Here is a 27,873-nt window from a genome sequence, read left to right on the forward strand (position 1 = left end):
GGCAGCATAACATCAGTGTTGATGATCCTCACCACATCCCAGGGGAAAAAAATCTTAGAATCTGTGCATAATCCAAAAGCTAAGAGCTCTCTTCAAGCCTTTCTAAGGTTACTCATTTTCTATAGACTTTTCTTTCGTAAAAGGCAACTCTTACTGGAGTTAGATAGGCCCATAGTATTTTCCAGAAATTCAAGAAGTTAATAACTTCTCAGCCATCTCCTCTGGTACCACTCAACATTCAGTTCCTAGGAACTCTTGCTGGGGATTCCTTAGACCCACATAGTGAGAGAGGGAATTAGCCTTCTCTAGCCACTGCCACTGTTAAAGAAGAGTCATCTGATTTCTTTTTTTTCCGGTAAAAAACACGTAACACTAAAGTTACCACCTTAACCATTTTTAAGTGTACAGGTCAGAAGTATTAAGTACAGTCATGCGCCACATAACAACGTTTCGGTCAACGAAGGACTGCCTATACGATGGTGGTCCCATAAGATTAGTACCATATAGCCTAGGTGTGTAGTAGGTCATACCATTCAGGTTTGTGTAAGTACACTCTATGATGTTTACACAATGATGAAATCACCTAACAACGCATTTCCAGTAATGTATGCCTGTCATTAAGCAACGCATGACTGTATATTCACATTGTTGTGCAACAGATCTCTAGAAATTTTCATCTTGCAACATGGAAACTCTATATCTATTAAACACTAATGTTCCCTCCCACCTCCCTCAGCCCTTGGTAACCATCTTCCTACTTTCTGTTTCTATGATTTTGGCTATTTTAAATATTTCATATGAATGAAATCATACAGTATTTGTTCTTTTGTTACTGACTTACTTTGCTTAGCATGATGTCCTTGAGGTTCATCCATGTTGTAGCATGTATCAAGATTTCCTTTTTTTTTTTCACTTGTTTAACGATGAAATTTTATTTTTTTATCATGCATTAATAGGATTTCTTTCTTTTTTAGGCTGCATAATATTCCATTGTACAAATATGTCACATTTTCTTTATTCATTTATCTCTTGATGGACATGTGGATTGCTTCCACTTCCTGGCTATTGTGAATAATGCTGCGATGAAGATGAGTGTGTAAATATCTCTTTGAGATCCTGCTGAGTTCTTTTGGATATATACCCAGAAGTGGGATTGCTGGATCACGTTGTAATTCTATTTTTAATTTTCTGTGGAACCTCCATACTGTTTTCCATAATGGCTGCATCCTTTACATTCCCATCAACAGTGCACAGGGGTTCTAACTTCTCTGCATCCTCACCAACACTTATTTTCTGTTCTTTTGATTGTGGCCATCCTGGTGGGTGTGAGGTGATGTCTCATTGTGGTTTTGATTTGCATTTCCCAATGACTAGTGATGTTAAGCATCTTTGCCTATGCTTATTGGCCATTTGTATAATCTCTTTAGAGAAACCTATTCAAGTCCCTTGCCCATTTTTAAACCAGATTATTTGTTTTTTTGTTGTTGAGTTTTAGAAGTCCCTTATCTATTCTGGATATTAGCCCCTTATCAGATATATGACTTGCAATTATTTTCTTCCATTGTGCACGTTGCTTTTTCTCTCTGTTGACTGTTTCTTTTTATGTGCAGAAGTTTTTAAGGTTGGTGTAGTCCCATTTGTCTATTTTGTATTTTGTTGCCTGTGCTTTTGAAGAGTCATCTGATTTTAATATAGCCATCAATGTAACCTAGCAACATCTTCAGAAAGGGATGCCACTCCCCATCTCCCCACCCCAGTTGGTTAGAAGATTATGTTAGCCAAGTGCTACTAGGAAGGATACTCTGTATTCAAGCGCTGTGGTGAACATTTGTGTCTTGTTTTGGAGTTATTTGCTAATAGATGCTGCCTTAGTAAAAGTTTTTGTTCTTGTCTATTACTGGACCCAAAAATTCTTATGAAACACACAATGAGGATTTTTGGATTGATGTTGATTATAAATTTACCTCCAAAATCATAGTGACTAGGTTCAATTTAAATAAAATTAAGTTCAACAGTTAAAACTACAGTAAAGAGCAGGTGAGTGTCTCGTCTCCTCACCCCAGCCTCTGCCCAGGCCCATCCAGCTCTTCGTAGTATGACTGACCTTCCCACTGAAATGCCCAGAAAACCTGAGTCTTGGTCCCACTGAAAAATGGACAAATCTTACTTCACCCTAAATAGCTATGTGTGGACTTTATGTTAATTTGGAGTTTAAAGTTACTCCTGTAGCAGTAAAATCCCTTTCTTCTTTTAGAGAAAAGAGGGGGAAAATGTGAGAGGAGATGCAATTTCTGCTTGAAGCAGTTATCAGAGAAGTTTCTCCATCCTGTTATTTCTGCTCCTCGCTTCTTCTTTCTCAGTCCCCATATTCCAGGAGCGCTTGCTCCGCAGGAATCAGCCCAGAGACTCTGCATTGAGGGAGTTCAAATTCCATGGCAGCTGGGGGGTGGATGGATGGATGAAATGTGTTCTTAGCATCCCAGGAACACTTAAAGCCTTTTTCCAGAGAAATACTGTTTATTTGTGGTGGTTACTTCTTCAGGATTATACTTCAGTACAATTATGGGTTAAATGTATTGTTCTAGAAACCTGACCACCATGTATTTCTATGGAAAAAAATGTCCAAACAACCAATTAACAAACACACTTTTAGAGCAAAGACTCTCTATAAGTTGTGACTAGCTATTTTTTGTAAATTGAGAGTTAAATTCATTCCCAAGCTATGGCAGTATTTGACTTTAAGGACACACACACACAAAAATTCAGAACGTTTAATATAAATTTTTAGAACACAGTCCATTCAACTCACCTATATGAAATAAGCTCCACTAAAGAGCTTACTATGAAATCATGGGAGAACCCCATGATTTATATGTATTGTATATGTGTCAATATGCACACATGTATATTAAAACTACCATTTGCCAAAACAGCTTCCTTTTATACAGATAAAACAAAGTAACACTGAAGACAAAACATGAATGCAAGAGAAGGAGGTAATAACTACCATTTTCACTAGTAGTACACCTCAGCTTTGACAATGAAAACATTAGGTATTTCTTGAAGATTATTCAAGAGATAATGCTCAAAATGGGTTTTGTAAATCATTTATTATGATTGAAAGGGAAGAAAATGATAGGAGACAAATATTACAATTAAACCTGTAACATTATTCTCTTGTAACCAATCATAATAACATACTTTGAATTTTTTAAATGGCTATATAAGTAATTTCCCAGAAAATAAAATTTTCACATCATCAGTTACAGAAAATTGATTTCTTTCCATCAAAATATTTTATCTCTGCTCTATCAAAAATAAATGCAAGTCTAGGGTACTACCGTTTAAGCTAAGCCTTCACTACTCGTTTAAATTAGAAGATTTCAGGGTGGCTTACCAGATAGTGAACTAACTATTGCTTGATAATAAAGTCCTCACACATAGGTAACAGCTCTGCCAAGCCTCTGGCTCACCAACTAATGATTATTAAATGGTTTTCTGGGAACTTAGAAACTCTACTGTATCCCAGCCAAAAGGCTCCTGAGAGTCATCCCAAACTGGTAACCAGTTTATTCTAAAAACTAATTTGCTTACACAGTGAGTGGTTGTGGCTCAAGAGATTTAGGGGAAATAGTCAATGGAAATCTATTTCTATGGGGTTTTTGACCTTTTTGTCATTACCAGTAAAGCAAAACCTTACTTGAGCAGTGTATTTCTTGGCTCTGCCCTTTTTAAGGATGCTAATATGTGATAGAACATTTTTAAAAAGCTTAGTGTGAGAACAGTGCATTGCCATAAGGAGAAAGCAGCAAAGAAGAAACCATGAAGGCTCTGCCAACAAATTAATTCAGCAGCTAACGTTTTTTTAAATTTTCAAATTGGTTAAAAAAATACCACACACAAAGTGATAAATATATGTCCCAAAAATAAATATTCTACACATAATTCTATATTCACAATATTCTACACAAATATTCCACACATAAATAAAATTAAGTATACTCATGATTACTATTGCAATTAAACATTTTTATAATATAATTTTCATGTCTTATCACAGTTTCATTTTTATCATGAATACTAATTACTTTTTTTTTTGACACACTCTGGAATGTACTGACCACTTATGTAACCTAGTAAAGTAATACATTTCTAGACTCTTTCAACTAAAATTTTACCTCCTTTGACAGAAGACATATTTTCTCTTTTCTTTTAAAAACTATTTCTGGAAATTTAAGTTCAAACTATAGTTAAAAAGGACTGTATGAGAGCAAAGCTTTAAGAATTGTCTTTGTTTTCAAAAATATTATTATTTAACAAAACAAGGTCAAGATGACCCAGCACCAAATGCAATGAAATGTGGGCAATATTCCAGTGAACTCCGGCTATACTGACAGCCAAGGAATGTTAGGAATCACTGTCTCCTTTTAAATTTTACACTCCAGTGATCTGAAAAGGTGACAAGGTATACTTTCTACCACCACATGGGAGGTTCTGGTTACCTAACTCCCACTTTCTCTCATAATGATTCACAGGGCCAGAAGATTTACTGCATTTGCTCTAAAAATTTACCCCTGAACAGCTGTTTCTTATATTGCATACTCTACTTCTTTCCAAACACCATATCATTAATTAAAAGCACATTTAATATAGTACTTAATGTTTTGGCAGTGACCATTTCCAAATAATCAACTGGTTTGCCAAATGAGTTTGGAATCTCCCTTTCTAAAGATTGTCAGATTATTTACTTTAAAAAAAAGGCAGTATTGCATGATGTGTCTGATGGCAAGGGAGAAGGGAGATGGAAAAAATGACAAATTCTAACCCATTTAATCTAAGAGAAAATTTGTGTGGGCAAATTTTGTGTTTCTGTTTTATTAGTAGTATTCATCTGAATATTTAAGAATCAAAGAGAGTAACTCCCATTATTTTTTTTATTATTTTTTTTTAATTTTTATTTCTTTATTTTTTCCCCCAAAGCCCCAGTAGATAGTTGTATGTCATAGCTACACATCCTTCTAGTTGCTGTATGTGGGACACGGCCTCAGCATGGCCGGAGAAGCAGTGCGTCGGTGCCCGCCTGGGATCCGAACCCGGGCCGCCAGCAGCGGAGCGCGCGCACCTAACCGCTAAGCCACGGGGCCGGCCCTCCCGTTATTTTTAAAGTTTGGAATACTAGTGCCTGGGTGCCATGCTGCCACGATGTAAATGAACTCATTTGCAGCTGATGCAACCACTGCTTCAAGGGCAGGGAGTGAATGTTCAGGCTCCTGAGCTTTCAGAGTAAAGTGGGGCCTTTGGTAGGTCTGCCGCTTGACAGCAGGGGCTGGCTTCCCACTGCCCTGGCTTGGGGTCCCCGGGTCCGAGCTGAGAGCAGCGCTGGAGCAGAGAGGTGGTGAAAGGCTGCCTTTTGCTGATGGAAGTTGTTTATGTAACTGGCGATCAAAAGAGTGATTTCAAGAATCTAAAACAAGAAAAACAGAATTGTTATGTTCCTGAGAAGTTCTCATCCCTCCCAAAAGGGAGTAAAGGGATGGCCATAGGTGGTCTCCATCTGCAAGTGTCCAAGCTACCAGAATTCCCTTCTCTCCAGGTCAAACAATGAAGTACTTACATGTTCAGCACCATCAAAGCACTGACATATTTTCCCATTACTTAAACGAAGAGAAAGAGTGGATCTTAAAAAACAATCAATTTAGTGGCAATATTAGAAAATGTGACAGTCAGTAGTACAACTCTATCAATTATCTTAAAGTCCTATTTGGGAATAGATGAATTAAGAAAATTAGTGTATAATATCAACTCTTTAAATAAAATAAATACTGAGTGTGCCTCGATCTTCTGCACTTACTGGCTGTCTTCACCTAAGTATAGATTTAATTAAGAAAGATATCTACCATTTTTTTAAAAAGCTTCAGATTCTAAAAAATTAGTCTCTTTTATTTAACAAATTTAAGGTAGTTAAAGCTTTAGGAAAATCAATTTCTCATTCTTTTTACTAAAATTGGAATAACATGTTAAAATGTAGCCCTTTTATTTATTGCTTTTACTTACAGACATTAAAACTACATAGTTTGCTAAAAATAGTAAAGGAACAAGTACATCTTTTCTAGAACCTCACACTTCCCACTTGTGAGTCCATAAAGTGAATTACCCCAAGTAAATAAGACAATGAATATAAAGTACCTGATAACAACTTATATCAAGACCACTTATTTTGAACCTTCTGTATACCAGGCACTGGGCTAAGGCACTTTACAATTCCTACATTTAATTCCTAAGCCAAAAAAAAGTAGGTAGCATCATACCATTTTTTAAATGAAGAAACCAAGGCTTAGCAAGATGAGGTAAGCCAGGATTTGGACCTAGGGCTGTTTGATTATAAGTAAAGTCTGTTTTCCCATCTGGAACTTAGTTTTTGCACAATAAATGTTTTAGGATGAAAAAAACTAGTGTAAAGAAGTCGGTGGAAAGCCTTCTACTCACCTTGGGTTTTGCCATGGCAAAAAGTAATTTCTCTGTTGGTTTGTCCTTTGAGTGTGTGTTGTTAATGACTATCATAAAATCATCTTGATGACCTCCAAAGGTCATTAGACTCTTGTACACATAGCTGACTATTAACCTCTTCAAAGAGAAGAAAAAGTAAATATGTTATATGCTTTTTACTTTCAAAGAAAGATGAGAAATGATTAATAACATATCTCCAATAGAATGTTGATATTAATTATGCATAATATAAAAATTATTTTCTAAAACAAATCTATTATGATCCAAAATAGATAGTAGTGTACTAATCTTATTTGGGCATAATTTACCTTTATAATTAGAATACATTTTGATTCTGAAATTAATAACTCACTGCAAAAAAAGTAGAAAATACAAGAAGAATATAAAAAGCACCTATATTAGCATCCAGTGGAAGATCACTGTTAATATTTTTGCATATGTCATTTAAGAGACCTCTCTCTCTATATATATATTAGGTTGAGCCACATGAAACATACTTTTTAAGGTAAATAATGGTCAAATATTGGCAAATCCTTATGGTTTACCCTAATATATAGATTTTAATATATATAAACAGAAACAGTATCATACATATTGTTTAGCATTCTGCTTCTTTTTTAACTTAACATATTATGAACATCTTCTCATAACAACAAATATACTTGTATAACATCATTTTAAATGATTTTATAGAAAATCCTTTATTTAACCCATCTCCTGTTGCAGGATATTTAAATAATTTTTTATTTGTTACTTTCTTAAGCAATACTTCAATGCATATTTTTGGACGTATTTCATAATACGCATACCTAATTATTTCTTTAGTTATAAATCTCAATAACAGGAATTTCTACCTCAAAAAAGTAAGGACAATTTTGAGACTATTTCCAAACTCTCCTCCAGAAAGGTTATACCCATTTACATTCCCAGCACTCCAGTCTTACTAACAGTGGATATCATCATTCTTTTAAATCTGTGCCAACCTGACTGGTGAAAAGTAGAATCTCACTGTTTGAAATTGAATTTATTTGATTACTAGTGAGATTAACATTTTAAAATACATTTATTGAACATTTGTATTTCTTCTGTGAATTGCCTTGGCCCATTTGTCTACTGGTGTGTTCATCATTTCCTTATTGTTTTATAAGACATCCATATTTATAGAGGATACAGATCCTTTGTCATATATGCAGCAAATGTTTTTTCCCAATGTGTTGTTAGAATAATTTTTCACGTATAATTCAAAGATGTACAGCATAAAAATAAAGGAATCTGCATATCTAATGATTAGCTTGTGACTTTGAACAGACCATTCCAGCACTGAGTGCCTCAAGAGCTGTAGCCCATTAGTTGTCTAACTCCCTGGCCTGTATGTCCATCTCCTAGGGAACTGGTTTACTTAGCTAAGGTAACTCAATTCTGGTGTACAATTTTTTGTTGACTTTAAGTCACTGATTTTATAATCTATGTTCAAGTTATCCATTCAAGATCTAAAAGGCATTCAGGAAATATAAACTCCTTCAAAAAAGTTTTTTAGCAATTATAAGGAGAAACAGTTTCTATAACACTAAAGGATAGTTTGGTTTCCAAGAAATTCTCAGTGACCCCTGACTATAGCCACAGGTAGGAGAGCCCACTACACTTGCCAGGTGAGTTTAGCAATGTCCGCCCGTCAGGTTAAAAAAAAAAAGAACAAACGTTTTACTAAGTAATCTGACATATACGAAACATGATAGAAAATAAAGTAAATTTCATATAAATAAACAAACATATAGAAAGCATAGTTTGACTTTCTATTTAATCATGTAAAAAGCTCTAAGATACTGTGTATGTACAAGTGAATTGGTGAGTGATATTATGGAAAATTACAGAAATTGTTATAGAAGACTTAGTGAAACTGAACTTAAACTTTGGTAACTGAAGTTGCTCCTTTAGTGTTATCATAAAGATTTTCATTTTACACAGGAAGCAATCTTCCTAACACTATAAATGAATAGTCATTTTATGAATACAACCATGATTGCAATTTAGTCATGCTATCTTAATATTTTTCTCATACACAATATATAACCTGTCTAAACTTGTTTTAAAAATTAAATTATAATCATAGTTGTATTTGTAAAATGACTATTCAGTATATATTAGGAAGAATGTTTTCTGTGTATGAGAAAAATCAGATTAAGACATCATTACCCTGTGTTTATGGTACACTGAGCAATGGAAATAGCTGACTCAACGCAAACTTTAGGATTTAATCTTACCATGGAGTTGTATTCTAAGATGCTTAAACCATCCTCGTGTACAGCCAGCCACAAGAAAGTACTTCCAAGTGATGACGGAGTTATGGGCTATGAAGACGTAAAATACACTATATAATAAATGCTAAGCAAAATTACAGAAATATTTTTCAGTCTAAATGGAATGTAGCATTTGCAATAACAACAAAAATTTATTAAAAATCTCTCTTAGAGAGGAGGCAGTGTGGTATAATGGAAAGAGCAGTCAATCTGATATTGAGAGACCTGGGGTTGAGACCCGAATCTGCCATTTATTAATATGCACATTTGGACAAGCTACTTAATCTAACCCCTGGAAGGGTTAGTCTTTCCTTTCTCGATGTTCCTGCAGGACTATTCATGTCACTCTCAGCCATTTTCCCCATACAGTGGTCATTTCCAGGCCTATTGCAACACTGGATTGTGAGTTCCTGGAAGTCTGAGTACAACCCATCTCAAACCATGGGATTATGTATCCCTAGAATTGAGCTCAGTGTTTGGCAAACAGAATTCAGTAGATACAAAATAAATGAGCAAATGAGTGAGAGAGTGGAGGAAGTGGAGCAGAGGGGAAAAGATAGAGAAGCTGGTGGCCTTCCTGCCCTCTCCTTAGTGTCTCTTCATTGTTTTCTTTGAATTGGCAATTTCCTTATTTTCTTTTTAAAAGACAAATATACGAAACCCGGGGTTAGTGTTATTATTGTTTCATTTTACTGAACTGAATTGCTCCCCCATTCTTTCTTACTTTTGCAAGAAACAACTTGGCACCAAAGAATGGCCACTTCCTGGCTACTGTTAAATAAATTCGCACGCAATCAGCAGCACTGTGTCCCCGCAGGGCCATCCATCTGGTTGACAGTCGCTGGCAAAGCTGCCTAAAAAAGAAGAGAATAAAAACAAAAACACAAAAGCAAAAACATAAACAGTGTATCAGCCTCCCAAGATAAAGCTCTCCTTAAGCCAACCCTAGGCACAACTGGGGTTCCTAGGTATAACCCAGGTGAAGCTGTTACGTTGTGACTCGCGTCTCACCACTGTCCACCCCTTGTTCTTTTTGTAGCATCTCTTTCACCAAATTCTCATACACAATTAGTGCTCTCAGCATGACCTAGGTTCCCCACTCCCTACCCTCTTCAGGTAAATTTTAAAATCTGATAAGCTAACATCATATCTTAGTGTAAATTAGTTTAAAAGGTAATTTCTCATGGGAATAACTTTCATTTTTAAAGAAAAGTGCAAGAAATTGAGACCAAAGAATGCATCCCTAACAGTGGAATTTTTTTTTTTTTTTTGAGGAAGATCAGCCCTGAGCTGACATCCATGCCAATCCTCCTCTTTTTGCTGAGGAAGACCGGCCCTGAGCTAACATCTATTGCCAATCCTCCTCCTTTTTTTTTTTTCTTTCCCTTTTTCTCCCCAAAGCCCCAGTAGATAGTTGTATGTCATAGTTGCACATCCTTCTAGTTGCTGTATGTGGGATGCCACCTCAGCATGGCCAGACAAGTGGTGCGTCAGTGGGCACCCGGGATCCGAACCCAGGCTGCCAGTAGCGGAGCGCGTGCACTTAACCGCTAAGCCACGGGGCCAGCCCCCAACAGTGGAATTTTAGGTTACTCCCTCTCCGGCTCGGAGAGATGTTGGATCCAGGGGAAACCTCTTAAATAAAATCACGAAGGCAACCACTTACTCTACATAGACAAAAGATCTTAAATGTTTCTATTTTGGAAAAACTCATGGTGAATTGGATTTGCCTCTATTTTTTAATCTGTAGCTTTTATTTATATGCTCTCAAAAATCAAAACTCCAAATTAGTTGAGTTTAACTTAAAACTTTATATTAAAAAATACTGTATAAGAAAATAGTTTATTTTTATTCCAATTTATTTATAATGGAATACCCTAAGAGATAAAAATTTTTTGGTAAACACTTCATAAAATTAAATATATTATTGGCCAATTTTTTTCTTTTATTTATTAGGATTAATTTGGACAAGAATGAGTGAGATCAAACGAAAAGTAGGTCTTCTAAATTAAGGTAAATTTTTTTCATTAAAAAAAATTTTAAACCTAGATTCTAAAGTTTCTAAGCACATCTTAAATAAAAAGATCTATACCCTCCTGGAATTCAACAGTATTAAAAAACCTCAAGAAAATTGTCTTGTATAATTTTTCTTATCTTTAAAATTTGAACAGAAAAATATCACCAAAGAACTAGTGTCTCTCTACCCTTTAAAGAGTTACAAACTCTTTACCTTAACTTACCTTAACTGTTCTTCAGAGGAGTCATCTCTATACCTTTTTGGATAAAATTTCTCTATAACTTGTTTTAGAGTTTGGTTTGCTTTGCACTGATTAGTAACATGTCCTGCTGGAGTTGAAAAAGGTCTTTCAAAATCTCCAATCTCCACCTAATTGGAAATCCAAAAAAGAGAAAATACAGGATATTGAAAAGAGTTTTAAAAAAGAAAATCAGGGGCCGGCCTCGTGGCTTGGCGGTTAAGTGCACGCGCTCCGCTGCTGGCAGCCCGGGCTCGGATCCCGGGCTCGGATCCCGGGCGCACACCGACACACCGCCTCTCCGGCCATGCTGAGGCCGCATCCCACACACAGCAACTAGAAGGATGTGCAGCTGTGACATACAACTATATACTAGGGCTTTGGTGGAAAAATAAATAAATAAATAAAATTATAAAAAAGAAAATCAGTTTTATTCTTTCTAAACTTTCTTTATAACATAAAATATATAAATCTATTTGTCATAACTGTGTGATTATGGAGTTTATAATGATATATAAGGACTATTATTAAAATATAAATTCCATTTGAATTCTAATTTTGAAAAAAATCTATAATTTAAACATTTCAGTTCTATTTCTACATTAACCATCTTAAGTTAATATCACCATCTCATAGTATTTGGTAAAGGCCACTACTCTACCACTGCCTATAACAGCACAGGATAATTTTTCATTTTTAAAGTACTATTTTAATTGATAATAATAAGGCAAAATAGAAGTTAAAATTATGAAAGACAAAAAAAGTTATAAAGCTATGAGAAATCTCAAAAAGTTATTACTTGGACTTTTTAAGGGTCTCTACTGAATATAATGGGAGCAAGAACTATATTCTCAGTACTTTCTTCCTAGATTTTCTCCATAAATGTTACTGTATTCATCCCCTCATCCTATTATTCCTGAAATAGAGCCCTTCATTCCCCTTTCTCCCTGAATGAATGTTCAATCCTTATCTTTATTAACAGGCTACATAGATAGTATCCCCTACCCACCCATCCAACTACCCACCCACCCATTTCCCCATCCACTCACCTATCCATTCATTATCCAAACCTATACTGAGTCCCCATTATATGTCAGGTGCTATGCTAAGTGATGTGAGAAAGAAAAAGTTGAATATAGTTCCTATCTTCAAAGAGTTTACTGTCTAGTAGGGGAGACTGAAGTATAAACAAATACTTGTGATGAACTGTGTTAAATACCTTGTATAGGGTACCAAAAAGGGCTCAAGGAGCGAGATGGGGTGGGGGACATCCAGATGAATGTCCTACTGAACATTCACATTCTTACCTATAGCACTCCCCAACACGCAGATGGAGGGTTCCATCAAGACTGGGATGGTCTTATAGAAAGCCCTGGGTCTCCATCTCAAAAGGGCCCTTTCCCTCCAGATAAGCTGTTAGCACAACCAGCCTCTTTTCTGACACCTGTGGCTTCCCTTGTTTAGCTCTTAATGTGACCAGTTACTGTCTAAATTCCTCAGTTGAAGGCACATGAAAAGATGTTCAACATCATTAACTATCAGGGAAATGCAAATCAAAACTACAATGAGATATCAACTCATTCCTGTCAGAATGGCTATAATTAACAAGACAGGAAACAAGTGTTGGAGAGGATGTGGAGAGAAGGGAACTCATACATTGCTGGTAGGAGTGCAAACTGGTGCAGCCACTATGGAAAACAGTATGGAGATTCCTCAAAAAATTAAGAATAGAACTACCATACGATCCAGCTATTCCACTGCTGGGTATTTATCCAAAGAACATGAAAACACGTATGCGTAAAGATACATGCACCCCTGTGTTCACTGCAGCATTATTCACAATAACCAAGCCTTGGAAGCAACCTAGGTGCCCATCAAGGGATGAATGGATAAAGATGTGGTATATATACACAATGGAATACTACTCAGCCATTAGAAATGATGAAATCCAGCCATTTGTGACACATGGATGGACCTTGAGGGTACTATGCTAAGAGAAATAAGTCAGAGGGAGAAAGTCAAATACCATACGATCTCACTCATAAGTAGAAGATAAAAACAACAACAAACAATCACATAGAGACAGAGATTGGATTGGTGGTTACCAGAGGCGAAGGAAGGAGGCAGAGGGGGTGAAGGGGATGATTAGGCACATGTGTGGGGTGATGGACTATAATTAGTCTTTGGGTGGTGAACATCATGTAATCTATACAGAAATCGAAATATAACGATGTACACCTGAAATTTATATAATGTTTTAACTAATGTTACCGCTATAAAAAAAAAGACTGTGAAAATAAATAAATAAATAAATTCCTCAGTCAAGCTTCACCCTTATAGTCTATTCTTATAACTTTCTAGGTTCTTGGACCCAGTCTCTTACTTGTTGGTTTCTTGGCTTAGCTTTGCTGTTCAGCTCTCATCCCTGTCTCCCGTCTAGTCAGGTATTCATCCTAATTTCCTCACAGCAAATAAGCTGTTCATCTGCTCTTCAAATATACCAAAATCCTTCCTCCAGAGTAGGTTTTTCATTGTCCCCACCTATCACCAAGTAGTACTCAGCACAGCTACCTGTGAAACCTGAGACCAGGATTTAACCTCCAGGGATATGGCAGTTGGACAAACAATAGTTACAAACAGAGTAGGCCATTTAAGGCACCCTTGCCTCTTAGGGAGCCCTATAGTGGTATCTCCAAGCTCAGTGTCTCCCCTCTCTGGCACTGGCATACTGTATGGCACAGAATGAGCAAAATAAATGTTTGGAGAATAACTGAAAATCAATTAAGATAATTCCCAATATGCCTCACATCAACATAAGGCCTTACCAGACACTATGTACAACAATTAATGATTAGCTCCAAGAATTTCCTAATTAAGACAGAGACTATCAAGAAGGACCTACAGATATTTAAACCTACAACAGAAAGAACTCTTTTCTTCTACAGATCTCGGATTTCCTTAGTATATTTCATTTATCTTCACAAAAACTACTCTGAGGAAAAGAGGTGCATTATTTAATTTTCCTTTTATAGATGGAGAAATTACACTTTTTAGGTTATTAATGCACTCAGAATTTTCTAGGTGTATGGTCTAACCTTTCTACCCCTTCCTCAATTCATCTAAAAATGTTAGTAGTATTTATCTCTAAAGTATATTACAATTTTTCTTGGAGAAGGTTTCCTGACAAAATTAAAAGTTAAAGGAAGAAGACTAACTTTAGATTTTAATAAAGATGAGAATGATTTTAACAGGGAATCTGTGCCTTTAGAGGACTAAAGCCTAGAATGGCATGTGACAGGAAATCATTCCTAATCCTACCACCAAGAAAATATCTGACCTATTTCTCTTTTCCTCAGCTTTTTATCATTTGCAAAAAAGGAACACTCAGTGTAGCACTAATGCTTTGAAGTTTGGATGACCATAAAATTGTTATAAAAGTAAACTAAATTATCAACTATTCATTCATCAACAGCATTTATGGAGAACGACTATGTGTAAGGTACTGTGCTAGATATAAAGATGAATAGGGATCACCCTTGCTCTCAGGGCGGCCACAGTCAGGGGTGCAAAGCAGAAACAAATAAATAATAAGAAACCATTGAGGTCAGGACACTAATAGATACATGTAGGTCATTACAGAAACCCAGGCAGAATTCAGGAAGGTATCTTGGAATAAGTGACACCTAAGATGAAAATTAATGGATAAGCTGAAGTTAACAGGTGAAGGCACAGGAGTAGAGATGTTCCAGGCAAAGGAGACAAACAAGTAAAGCATAAGAAGTAAGAAAAACTGAACCATATGCAAGTCAGGGAGTTGTGCAAGGAACCACAGTTTGCGCTTTATTGAAACATAAAGTTCAAGGTAGGGAGTATTAAGAGTTGAGGCTGGAGAGGCAAGCAGAGTTTAGATCATGCAAGTCTTTCCATGTAAACAAGGGAATGACATAGCTGGATTCACATTTTTGCTGTATCTCCATCCCAGTTACTAGTGCTGCCTAACAACTACCATGGCACAGTTTCCAGGGCCAGGCCTTAAGAAAATGGCAGCTTCCAGTTCTTGTCTCTCTTTCAAAGATGTTGCTCTTGCCACCCAACCACCATTCTGTGAGGAAGCACAAGCAGCCACTTGAAGAGGCCACATGTAGGTGGTGTTCCAGCTGACAGCCCCAGCAGAAGTTCCAACTAACAGCCAGCATCAGCCACCAGATGCGTGAGTGCACGAGCTTTCGTATGATTTCAGCCCTCAGCTGTAGAGTCACAACCAGCCTTCAAGCTATGCCAGCTGACACCATATGAAGCAGAGACAAGCTGTCCTCACACATCCCTGCCCAAACTGTTATTGTTTTAAGTGACTGAGTCTTGGAGTCATTTGTTATGCAGCAATTGATAACTGGAACAATCTCTCTAGCATCTGGGGGAGGATAAATTTGTGGGGGACGACCAGAGAAAAACACACTAGTTAGAAGCCTGCTGCAGGAGAGCAGCAGGATGGGATGATGGTCTGAAGCACAGCAATGGTGGTCAGCAGGGAGAGGAATGGACAGGGTAAAACACATCTAAGAGTTAAAATGGGCAGGGCACAGTGACTGGTGGGGAGGGGGAGAACACTGAAAGGGGGCAGAGTCAGTGAGGATTCCTGGATTTGAAGCTTGCTTGGGGGACTGAGCGGAGGTGAAGATACAAAATGTGAAGGAAGAGGAGGGAAGACGATTAGTTCAGTTCTTGATATGTTGAATTTAAGGAGCCCATGAAAGAAGTACGAACTGGAGAGAAAAGACTTGAGAATCACTGGCATAGGTGGCAGATAAAATGAAGAGAATGACTATGATGTCCTGGGATGGTGTATAGAGTAAGAAGACTGAAAACTCTGGGGAATCTGAGCCAATGACGTATCAAGAGAGTTACCTTAACATTTTTCCTTAATTAACCTGTGCAAAGACTCAGGTGTAGCAGAGACTGTGGGTTCCCTCTTACGACCATTCTCTCCTTCTTTCTGAGTAATAAAAACCTTGAACTTAGCTGGGCTCATTGCTTCCCAGCTAAGACCACAGTCTCCAGTCTCTCTTGCAGATTGGCGAGGCCATCTGACTAAGTTTTGACCAGAGAGACATAAAAGGAAGTGTTCTATGTAACTGCTGAGAAGTTTCTCAAAGGCAGGAGGGCATGCCCTTCTTCAGCCCTTCCTCCATTCCAATGCCTGGAACACTGATGTAACAGCTGGAGCTCTGGCAGATCTCCAGGACCATGAAAATGACACACTAGGGATAGGAGAATGGAGAGCAGGATAAAGCCCATGCCCCTAATGATTTTGGAGAGGTGCCATCAGGCCTCTCTATGTGAGAGAGAAATGTACTTCTATTTTGATTGTCATTATTAATATGCATATATGTGGGTTTACAGAAGTCTGAACTTAATCCTAACTGATACAATAGGTAAACAAAAGAAAGTGCTTTAGCTTTTTACAAGACTGATTCCTCTTAGATTAGTGAGCGATTTCAGCATGGCATCCTTAGCCCCACAGCTCTACACTCAAACTCCTTTATTAAATGCAAAGTCTAATGGTATACCTGCAAGATAAGTAAGAAACTAGGTTCCCTTTACGGAATACTGTCTCATTCCACATCATCGCAGTCGTCAGCAATTCAGAGTCAAACTGTAACTATAATGCCTGTTATTTTTAAGGTGTTAGTCACAGCAAAATGAATTCAAATTACTTAAGGTATATTGTTTTACTACATTTAATTCAGTGTAGAAATTAGTATCTCATCTTTACAAAATATTACTCTACATAGTATGGAAGTTACCTGAGCTAAAAGAGCCGCCATTTCTAATGCCAGGTCCTTGTTCAGAGGAAAGAGTCCATTTATTATTTGATCATTTGTCTGATACATTAACAGCAACTTTTCTCTATCAGTCTCTCCACGAGCTTGCACTGAGAAATATAGTCTGTAAAATAAGAGGACATTTTTCATTAAATGATATTCTTAAGAAGGAAGAAGGTAAAGATAAATCCAGAAGACATATGGGGTTGTTCTAACATAGTTCTCTAGGTGGTACAAACTTGGATCATTACTATCTGTTAATGACCTCTGTTTCTGTTCTATACAACATTTTCAGCAAAGCGAGGAAAAACTGCTTTGAAGTTGAGATTGAGGAACGCTTCTATGCTATTTTTTATGCCCTGAAATACCAAATACTTAAGTGTTACTAAGGAAGGACCTAAGACACTGAGTGAAATTAAATATACTCTCCCTTGCAAGGAATGCTGATGTAACCCTTTATTTCAAGGGACTGTATAAACCCAATTTTCAAAACATGCATGATCTTTCCTAAATAGGGACACATCAGGGAATAGGAAATGAAGGTTTCAATTCAAAATCAGCATTAAATTGAGGGGGTAGTTTTCTCTGGGAATCTGAGAGATAATATTTGTACACTTAAATGTTTTGACTTTTTTTTGCCACATTCGGATAAGCAGCTTTAGGAGCTCAAAAATAATTTACATGTTATTATTACTACTTGTTGGACTATGACATGGCTTTTGTTTGTCTAGGAGGTATTCATCAATCCAGTGACCTTCTTTATTTATCCACTATGCTGTTCCCTTATATGTGAGACTTCTGGGGCTCTGACTTCAGGCTGCAGATCAGGCACGGGGTGCTGTACATACTGTAAATGCTGTGACAGGGGGGTGGGTAAGCAACACTTTGACATACTTTAATATTATCATGACAACACAGTGGCAGGAAAAGAGAGATTCCGATCCAGCATTTGTTAGGTGTGTGCCCAACTGTCTATAACTGGATTTTCAGCCTTTTTCTCCCTATACACTTGAGGAAGAGGACACCTGGCCATTGGTTTCAGTGTCTTTCGCAGTAATTATCTCGAATAGCAGGGAATGAGAGGGCAGCAGGTCAGAATCTCAGGGGGAGCATGGTAGGTGTACTGTGAAAAACTCCTCCTCCCCATGATTCTGATCATTCTTCCTGCCCACCCCAACTTAAGAATCACTGGCCTGGGCAGTCATTCAGAGTGGTTTCTTGAAAAAATAAATCCTAAGCCCCATTTATCCATGACTGCATGATGACAAATTGTCAACTGGTAGAAGAATATGGCTTGGCAACAGAAACAGATTCTAAATTCAAAATGACGTCAGCAAAGTGATATAAAACAAAGAGAATAAACTTTAAGATGAAACCTCTCCCTTTTGGGCATGCTACCATTTTTGTACATAGCTTTTCCACTTGAAATTAGGAACTATGTCTTACTCATCACTGTAATCCACCAGGGTTTAGCTAAGTGTTACCACTGGAAGGTTCTTAATAAAAGTTTGAATTAGTAATACAGCTAGGAGGAAAAACGATGGCTACAGGCGAGAAGAGCTAGAGGACATTTTCTATCATTTCTGGCATGCCAATAAGATTGAGCTTGGGAAGAGAAAATGAAGCACTATAAGAAAAAAAGGGGAAAACCATCCTGGACACATGTATAGGGATAGAATATGCAGGAATCATTGGTTCAAACCCCTAATGAGACAGTCTGGGCTCCAACAACTACACAGTGATTTGGAGAGAATGTGGAGAGGAACTAAAGAGTCACAAAAGTGACCAAGAGGTCAGAAAATCAAACCCACAGATCTTGAACAGGAAAGGCGCCAGAGGAATGTGATCTAAGTCTCTCCCAGTATGACCAGCTTCCAGCTGCTCCCCGATCCTAAAGAGGCGTGGAGCAGAGAACGTGGGCTTCCTTCACAGCAGGAGGGCACAGGTTAGATAGCAGAAGTATTCCCAAAAGCCCACCTCTTCACTTGACACCCAAGAAGTGGATACTGTGGGATGGACATCACATCACTACGTGGACCAGTACCACTACACAAACACTGCTGCCAAATTCAGAGAGCTCTCCGCACTGCTGGGTAATCCTTTCACTTGCCTCCCAGTGGCTCCATATTTCATTCCTACATCGCCTTTCTCATCATCTTGTAAACTTACTGAGGGAGCAGCCTGCCTTCACTCTCCATTTACCTTCCCTTCACTCCTCTGTCCACCATGGTCTGCTGATAACACTCTGCTAAAACTGCAATTGGGACCCCCCTTCCGTGTCCTCTTCCTGCCTCTATGGCTACCACCTCAAGTCACCTGCTCGGAAGGCACCACTCTGCGAAGCCCTCCTCGATGTTCCCACAACATCTTGTATATGTGCGTGATACATTCATGGTAAGAGCGAACATCGATAGGCATTTACTATGTGACAGGCTCTAATCCAAGTGCTTTACACTTACCAACATTTAGTCCTCCAGACCACCCTAGAGGTAGGTACTATTTTCATCTCTATTTCATGTAAAGATACCAGAGGCACAGAGATGGTAAATGACTTGCTCAAGGCTACACAGAGAGTAGGGGAGCCAGGATTCTAATCCAGGCAGTTTCTCTCCAGAGCCCATGTTCTTCACTACTCTGCTATCCTGTTCCTGTTCAGCATTAATTACATTGCTAAGACTTTGTGTCTGTCTCTCCCTATAAACCCTAAGATTCTAAACAGTAGGGAAATGCTATTCACCTTTGAATCTCTAGGGCTTCAACAAGGCCTGGCACCAGCAGACACTGAACAGATGTTTACTGCACAAATGGACAAATGAATGGTAGTGAGAAATGCTAATTATGGGAATTATGTGCCCAAAAGCCTGAAGAATCCCCTTTCTATAGCCTTGGGTAAATGACTTAACTCTCTAAATCTATAAGATGAAGCTAGTAATAATACCTACCTCCGAGGGGTGTTAGGATTATATGAGGTAATGCATATAAAGAGCTCAGCACAGGGCCTGGCATGTGGTAAGTGCTCAATAAATGTTGGTTATTATTATTATTATTATTATTATTATTATTAGGATTCTTCTCCAGAGGTCTTTAGAATCACAAGAGCCTCTTCATGCTGGAATTTTTTCTGGTGTGAACATAGCTGGAAGAAATGGGATAAACTAAATGACCTGTCAAGATGCTTCTTGGCTTCAGAGTCAACGGATATAGGTGCTCTTATACTCAGCTAAGGTGGCAGAGATGGGAACGTTCCAGAAAATCATAATGACAAAGGACTAGTGAAAATAATCTTTTATTTTAAAGAGGGGGGAAGGAAGAGTTGTTCTCTTCAGGGAAAGACTCTTGTCAGTTTTGTTTTATTAAAAACATGCCTTGATTTTTGCCATTTCAAATATACAGTAAGAAACCAAATTAAAGAAGCAGCTTCAATATGAATAGGATACAACCATTAGTTTCCAAATGGTCGTCTGTGAGAACAGGTTCAAAATCTGTTAATTAGATCTTTAACTTCTAAATCTAAATACTTAAAATTCCATAACTTACTAAATAAAAATAGAAATTCCATGATAAAGAGAGCTGGTATTTTAGTTTTGCATATTACAGTGCTTCTTGACAGATGAAGAGTCAAGCCTTTGGCTGCAAGATAGGTCACAGCCAGTTCCCCTCCTAACTGTGTCACTGGAAATTAGGGCTCACCTCTAAGCTGTTTATGCACATATGCAAAGCAGAACCATATTTAGAAACATAGTAATTTCTCATAGCTGTGGCTATCCAGCCATTTCTGACCTCTGTTAAAAATTAAGCTTTTTGGTTGAGTTGCCTTTTATCTGATATTGTCATGAGGCTTTTTTTTTTAACAAGGCAATCTTTATGTGTTAGTCACAACTCTCTTTGTCCTTTCTCGAGGTGTTTACTAGACTTGGAGCATAATTCTTTTTTTTTTTTTTTTAATATCAGATCATTTCTTTTTTTCTTTTTTCTTTTTTTTAAATTTTTATTTTTGAAGTTTTATTTTTTTATTTATTTTTTGTGAAGAAGATCAGCCCTGAGCTAACATCCATGCCAATCCTCTTTTTGCTGAGGAAGCCTGGCCCTGGGCTAACATTTGTGCCTACCTTCCTCCACTTTATATGGGACGCCGCCACAGCATGGCCTGACAAGCAGTTATGTCAGTGGGCGCCTGGGATCGGGATCCGAACCTGGGCTGCAGGCAGCGGAGCGCACGCACTCCAGGGGCCAGTGCAGCGCGCGCGCACGGGGCTGGCCCCTGGAGCATAATTCTTATCTGTGTCTTTCAGACCACCTTTCTCCATTTCATCAAAATTTAATTTTGGTACCAACCACGGCCATTATATTCAGAATTAGTATGTACTAAGCATTCATAAGGTATGCATCATTTGGAATTTCCATGTCTTACACATGGAAATAACTCCATTTAGTTCCAACAAAACCAAATGAGAATTCCTGAACTTCTTCTACGTAAAGATTCATGGCAGGTCAGGTCCAGGAGCTGGGCCCCTTCCACAAAAGGGACAATCAAGAGACAGGGGGAGCATCGAGGACCTCTAGATCAGTGCTTCTTAAAACTTAGCATGGGTAACAATCACCTGGAGAGTTGCTAAGCACAGACTCCTGAGTCTTACCCCCAGAGATTCTGACTCAGTAGGTCTGAAGTGGGGTCTAATAATTTCCATTTCTACCATTTTTCCACGTGATACTGAAGCTGCAGTCCAGGGTCCACACTTTGAGAACCACTGCTCCAGCGATCACAGAAATAAAACAATCATCTGGAAGGTACAAGTCTTCCAGCCTGGTTCTTGCCAGTCAGCCAAGGGCCACAGATGAAGGTTGCCATCAGTGGAAACAGGTTCCTCCAGGAGTAGAGCCTATTAGATTTCCATTATCTTAGTAATCCTGCTTATCTCTAGGAAATACGATTTTAAAACCTTAGATGCCAAAGCTCACAGTCATCTTCTTGTTACTCAGAATTCTTGCAAATCAACACAGCTCATGAGCCCCTGAATAGAGAAGCTCCAAGGGCTCACACCCACGATTTATTCAGATCAAAGGCGTCTGCTGAAACAGTGGGTGGCCCTTTAGTGACTGACTGTGTGAGAGGATGAGTCTACAATATGAATGTACCATATTTATTTAACGGTTCCCCTATTAATAAAATGTAAGTCCCCCCCAACACTTATTTTTCACTGTTATAAAAAATATGGCAAAGAAGATACTGGGACATACTGGAATACTCATGTCCACTTATGTGCATATTCTGTGGGATAGATTATCAGAAAAAGAAATCCTGAACTGGATCCAAGGCTATTACATTCTTTAGGTTATATAGTACCTTCACTTCTTACATTTCAATTTTAGGTCTATGAATATCTTCCAAAAGTAGGCCTCTGAAAGAAGTCAATACTATACCAATAATTCCACCAGGCTCTTGGTCTGATATTTTAGATTTCTTATTTTATGTGATGCAAGATCCAAATAAAACCAGCAAAATACTTTTTTTTTTGTACAGTTAATGTGATCTAGTCAATGAACACTGTTTATTAAATACCACTTTCTGCTAATACAGGGAAGAAAAGGAGATATTAAAAAAAATAGAAAAAAAGGAAATCTGGTTTCTGACCATATGCCAACGTATATCAAAACTGTATCTGTTGAGAAGGAATGTATTCCAGTTCCACTGGCTTTTTCCCAATTCCCGAAACACTCTGCACAGCCTCCTACAGGCTTTTGAACATCCTTTTCTACCTATTTCAATGTTTCCACTCCCAGCCCCCTTCTGACCTTGGCATAAGCATCATTTCCTCAGAGAAGCCTCCCAAGGCCTCCAGTGTAGGCCAGGCTTCTTGTTATGTGCTCTCACAGAACCACACTCTTCTCTTTCCGAGAACTTAATGTGCAATTATATATTCATTAGAGTTATTATATGATTAACAACAGGCTTCCTCATTAGCTTGTAAATTCCAAAAGATCAGGGACTGTGTCTATTTTTATTATCATCTTATCCAGAGCATCTAGCTAAGGGCCTTATAGTTGAAGCTCAATAAATACAGAGAGAGAGAAAGAATATGAAAGAATGAGAATGAATGAATATGAATATATTACTTTTAAAAGATTTGGGTAAACATGAATATTTCTTCTTACTACAGATCTGCAGTAGGTTATTTGAGTATTTAGTCTTCATGAAAAATATAATAATAAAGGAAACTTTGAAAGTGAAAAATTCACCCTTTTTTGACTACCCTAAGAGAGCAGCTATTTTTTCCTATAGCTTTCTTCTAATCTTTGTCCAAATGCATATTTTTATAAAATATAATTATTCATGACATTAAGAGATTAGAATTAGAAACAAAATTTTACGTGACAGTTTCTTCCCTACAGAAGTAGAGTTACCATTTATAGAAAAACAAACACACAAATAAATATAACTTTCAAGACTATTCAATAGGAAACTAAATTGTAGGTGCATGATTTGAATGTCAGTGTATACTCCTCCTTTGGTATTTGGTGATTATGTTACACACCTGTTTTTATAAGTTAGGCGAACAGTTCTCGTACCTTCCCACTTCCCAGGCTGCTGTTCTTTGGAAGCCTGTTCCCACTTAGAAATAATGTCACAAATCTAGAAGGGAAGTGGAAAACGAAGATTTATAATGTTTTTCAAATCTGCATTTTTTGAAGACAAGTATGTCTGTAGACTGAAAAATTTCAATTAATATGATCAAACCAAATGGACTGAGGCTTTTTGTTTTAAGCCTCTGTGCAGCTCTGAGTTTAGAATTTAATTATAAATCACTCTTTGGTCCACTTATCCTTTTGGACACACATTAACTTTGGACTGTGGCCATGAATTTTTTACTCAAAAAAGGAATCTTAATGAAGGACTGCATGAGACTGGAAACAAGAAGATTCCTGGAACTTTTTCATGGTTTAGTCACTGAAGAAACAACTTTCCTACCTTCTGAGTTTATAAAGATTAGAATAACTGAAGTCATACCAAAGACATCTGAAATATAATCTTAAAATTCTTTGATTGGGAAAGAACAAAAATTCTTCAGGAACCAAATAAATGTTTGTTTGTTTTTTAATTGGTCATTTATAGAATTATAAATAAAAGTTTCAAAAATATGTGGTAAGCAGTTATTCACCAAAGCCCCTGATATTTACCCAGGTCAAGTCAACCAAAAATGCTAGCTTATCTTCTTGATTAATTATTAACAACAGTCCTCTAGGAGTCTGTCTCAAAAATTTACATTTGGATTTGCTGAACTAAACAGGATATACCTGGAGCTGAGGAGAAAAAAAGAAATTCATTTACCTGGATTTCTCACTATGCAGCTGAAGAGCTAGGCAAAGGGGTTTGGGAGGAAACTACATCTACTAACCAACTCTCCTAATGAACCATGTGCTTTAACAGTATTCTGTGGAGCCCCAACAGGTTGTTCCACACGTGGAGCTAGGCTTTGTGAGTTACTAATGTTTCATGTGCTCTCAACTTGTGAGCTATTACTTATAAATCTAGTTCTTCCTCTAATCTGCCCCAATTCTTTAATCTCCAAATCAAAAAATACCTTCACCCCATAACAAGGCACTTATTTCCAAGAGCAATCAAGGACCACATCAAGGAAAGGATCCAGCCCCAGTTCTACCTGCTCGATTTGGGTAAATCATTGCCTGCTCTGGGCCTTGGTTTGCAAAATAAGTGGGTTGTTTCTCTAAGGTTCCTTATGTAATTTTATATTTCTAGCTGTCACCATCATTAGATGGAAACTTTATTAAAGTTATTTTACTATGACCTAGAAAATATTTTTAAAATATCTTCCAATATTCTGTCTTTCCTTATGTCTGGAATCCCTTCTTTATTTCCACATGTCCATTTTCTACCCATCCTTCAAAGTCCAGTTCAGCTCTTCCCTAATTTCCAATACTTAACTTAATCTCTCCCTCTGTGGAATGTTCACAGCACTCTGAAAACATTTACCACTTTCAACTCTAGTTTAAGGTTATCAGTGTATAAGGCTGCTTTTCCCTAAGCAAATAATAAGTTCACTGTGGGAGGGACTATTTCTGGTCCTTGTTTGTATTCCTCACAGGGTCCAGTCCAGCTCCTGGGACACAATAAATAGTTCAATAAATTGCCAAGTGAATGAATAAAATCGAAAGCCATTTTACTAGAGCTTCCACATCTTTCCCTTATTACCCTAATATTTAGGGTATTATTACTATTATTAATCCTTTTCCTCTCTTTAACATGGAGTATGTGTGTGTGCAGATTGTATATGAAGAATCCTATGGCTTCAACAAAGTCCTCCAATTTTTGTATGTGTGTGAAGATTAGATTGCTTAAATTTTTTTAAAACTCCTGAACTAAACTTGTTGCAAATAGCAAAGAGTAGCTTCTTTGCTGTTTGCTGGTCTGCCTCATTAAAAGGACTTGGTTTTACCTTGATGTTTCCTTGAAGACAATGCTCTAAATCTCTGCCAGAAGGATCGTCCGTGAACAATGCAAATCCAGACTGCGCTGGCTTCCTCATTCCTGTATCCTGGTTCAAAGTATTCAAAAATTCTTCCACTGTGGTGGATGCATCAAATCCAACTACCTAAGGAGAAATAACAAAGTCGTTCTCTTAATAAAAAAGTATGCAGATTTCAAACTTAGATTTCAGGGGGAAAACAGGGTATACTTGATGCATGATTAATGATAACACATTTATCTAGGTGCTTTAATTTTTTTTTCCCCGAAGCTCCACTGGAGAAAATTAATGTCATCTTAGTCAGTAGCTTGCTGTAAGAATTTAGAAATCTTGGCTTCAGCCCACTGACATGAAACAAAATAGAAATCATTTGACAGCTATAAACATCTCGAAGAGATAGTATGCCTACCCATTAAAAGCAAACCAAGAACTACAGTACAACATGTAATCTTTAAGCAAATGAAAAAAAATAAACAAGAAATGCACTTAAACAAATGAACACTTTCATGCATTTAATGTTTGTTTCTTTAAGACGCAGTTGAGTATCTGAATTCCGTGATAAAAGGCTTATGGCTACAAAGACTAATTGTTAGCTTTGGAACATGTTTGCTACAGTTAATAAGCGACCATCTAGATCTGAAAGTTGGGAGGGCCCAGATAAGTTTTCCCAGACAATTCCTGAGATTTGGAGACTTTAAAGAAACTAAACTTGTACACACCCAATGTTAGTAATTATTTCCTCTTAGCAGGTGTGCACTGGTTGGGGAAGGCCTCACCTAAAGAATTTTCGTTTTTCTACATCAGAATTGTAATGGTAGTGAAACTCTTCCCTTATTTGGTTCAAAATGGATTTGTTTTTAGCGTGAATCCTTTTTTAGCAAAAGTGCTTCAAAACTCAGCTGTTCTATAGAAGATCTCACATATTTGCACATTTATCACCGCCAGCTGCTGACAAGGGTAGGTAGACAGGCTCACTTCCCTTTTCTACGGAAGTTATATCTTCGATTCTAGGTTAAGCATGTTTGCATCAGGGTAGAAAGCCTAACCTACCTGATATATCCCATTCATGAAGTGCACGGGGATACTGAAGGGCAAAGAATGATGATAAGGATTTCGAAGAAGGGTTGAAAGAATTTCCATTCTTGAGGGTCTTGCTTCCCGATCTCCATTTTGTTGTGTTCTTTCTACACATCGCTGGCAATAAATGGCATATTTTCCAAATTCTGTCCTATAATACAAAACTTAAGATAAAGCCTAAGAATAAATTTAATTAAGACAGCCTAATATATATAAGCAATATATATTATATATGTATAAATATATATATGCAACCATTAAGAAAGCTTTCCTTGGTGTACATTATTACCATGTATTATGCTAATTTTTACAGTAATTTTTCTTTTTGAATGATATTATTAAACCTCTGTAACTTTCCTCAAATTCCAGTTTCTTTACTTTTGCCACTGACTGAATCAAACTTCCCCACGAAGCGTTCTTCATCTTTATCATATTATTATAGTCACAAAATGAATTTAAAATTACCAGTCATTATATAGTCAATATATAGCGATTATACATTATATTAACAAATATAAAGAAAATAATTGTGTAAATAATATAGGATAATTTAAGAAACACATGATGCACCAGAGTTCTCTTTTGAAGACCATAGAGGTTAGTGTTTGACTGCTAAACAAGATAAGAAAATGGCTTCAAAAATAAAAATATATTTTCCTTCTTTACTCTATGAAAACATGCACCTCTTAAAAAATGTTAAGCACTAAACAGAACCACTGGAGTAAATAAATGTCAAAGCTGGATAGAGATCTCATTTGCCCTTGTTTGTTACATATAATTTTTATTCTGTTTCTAAAAGCAGATTGATAACATATCTAAATATATTTGTATTCAAGTGCCTTCCAGGCAGACTCTAAAATGTCACCCTTTGTCTGGGGGCTCCTCAGTGACTGAATCTGAAATCACGTAACCTAGATCACAGAGTCTCCAAAATATATTATGAACTGGAAGATATTTTCCTACTGCTTCCAAGTTGTTTTTTTGTTCCATTGTGTGTGTTTTAGTCCCAGAGTCTATTTAACATGAACCTCTTGGACAAAACGATCCTGATAACCCTTGGCTGGGTGCCCTGGGTCTCACTGTTAGAAAGCCATTCTGACAGTTGGATTTTAAATGTCTTTTTCAAAGGAGTAAAAATTTCGAAGTAATTCAAGTACAACTATAAAAGGAGGGAAGACCATCAGGGAAGACTTCTACATAAAAGAATTCAACATGGAGAAAAGTAGTAATAAGGGAAAACTAAGGAAACAAAATAATTGCTTTTATTGAATGAACACCCACTAATGCTAAGTCATTCATACTTGAAATGTACACAGACTTCTCGCTTAAAAATATTCTTTGTCAGGTTTTCAAGCTTTTACTGCAATCTTCCATAAGAGATTTAACATAACAAAGGAAATATTTTCCAAGCTCCACATAAATGATAACCAAA

The 27,873-nt window shown here is 37.2% G+C and overlaps 1 protein-coding gene across 5 annotated transcripts in view; it reads right to left on the minus strand.

The window, feature by feature from the left end:
* Positions 1-3,091: 3,091 nt before the first annotated feature.
* The window catches only part of PLEKHH2 (pleckstrin homology, MyTH4 and FERM domain containing H2), a 105,002-nt gene continuing 80,220 nt past the window's right edge, over positions 3,092-27,873 (minus strand). For all 5 annotated transcript variants that reach the window (XM_087436833.1, XM_087436829.1, XM_087436830.1 and 2 more), the window contains 9 exons: positions 26,411-26,592; positions 25,335-25,486; positions 23,415-23,512; positions 16,864-17,005; positions 11,045-11,190; positions 9,529-9,658; positions 8,769-8,855; positions 6,487-6,624; positions 3,092-5,464 (listed from right to left, as the gene is read on the minus strand). In XM_087436833.1, coding sequence (XP_087292959.1) covers positions 5,279-5,464; positions 6,487-6,624; positions 8,769-8,855; positions 9,529-9,658; positions 11,045-11,190; positions 16,864-17,005; positions 23,415-23,512; positions 25,335-25,486; positions 26,411-26,592 — 1,261 coding nt within the window. In that variant the 3' untranslated portion in view covers positions 3,092-5,278. The remainder of the gene's footprint in view (positions 5,465-6,486; positions 6,625-8,768; positions 8,856-9,528; positions 9,659-11,044; positions 11,191-16,863; positions 17,006-23,414; positions 23,513-25,334; positions 25,487-26,410; positions 26,593-27,873) is intronic.

This window comes from Ceratotherium simum, chromosome 11, assembly GCF_057802395.1.
Source record: "Ceratotherium simum simum isolate JZ-2026a chromosome 11, ASM5780239v1, whole genome shotgun sequence".
In the NCBI taxonomy this organism is placed as follows: Eukaryota; Metazoa; Chordata; class Mammalia; order Perissodactyla; family Rhinocerotidae; genus Ceratotherium; species Ceratotherium simum.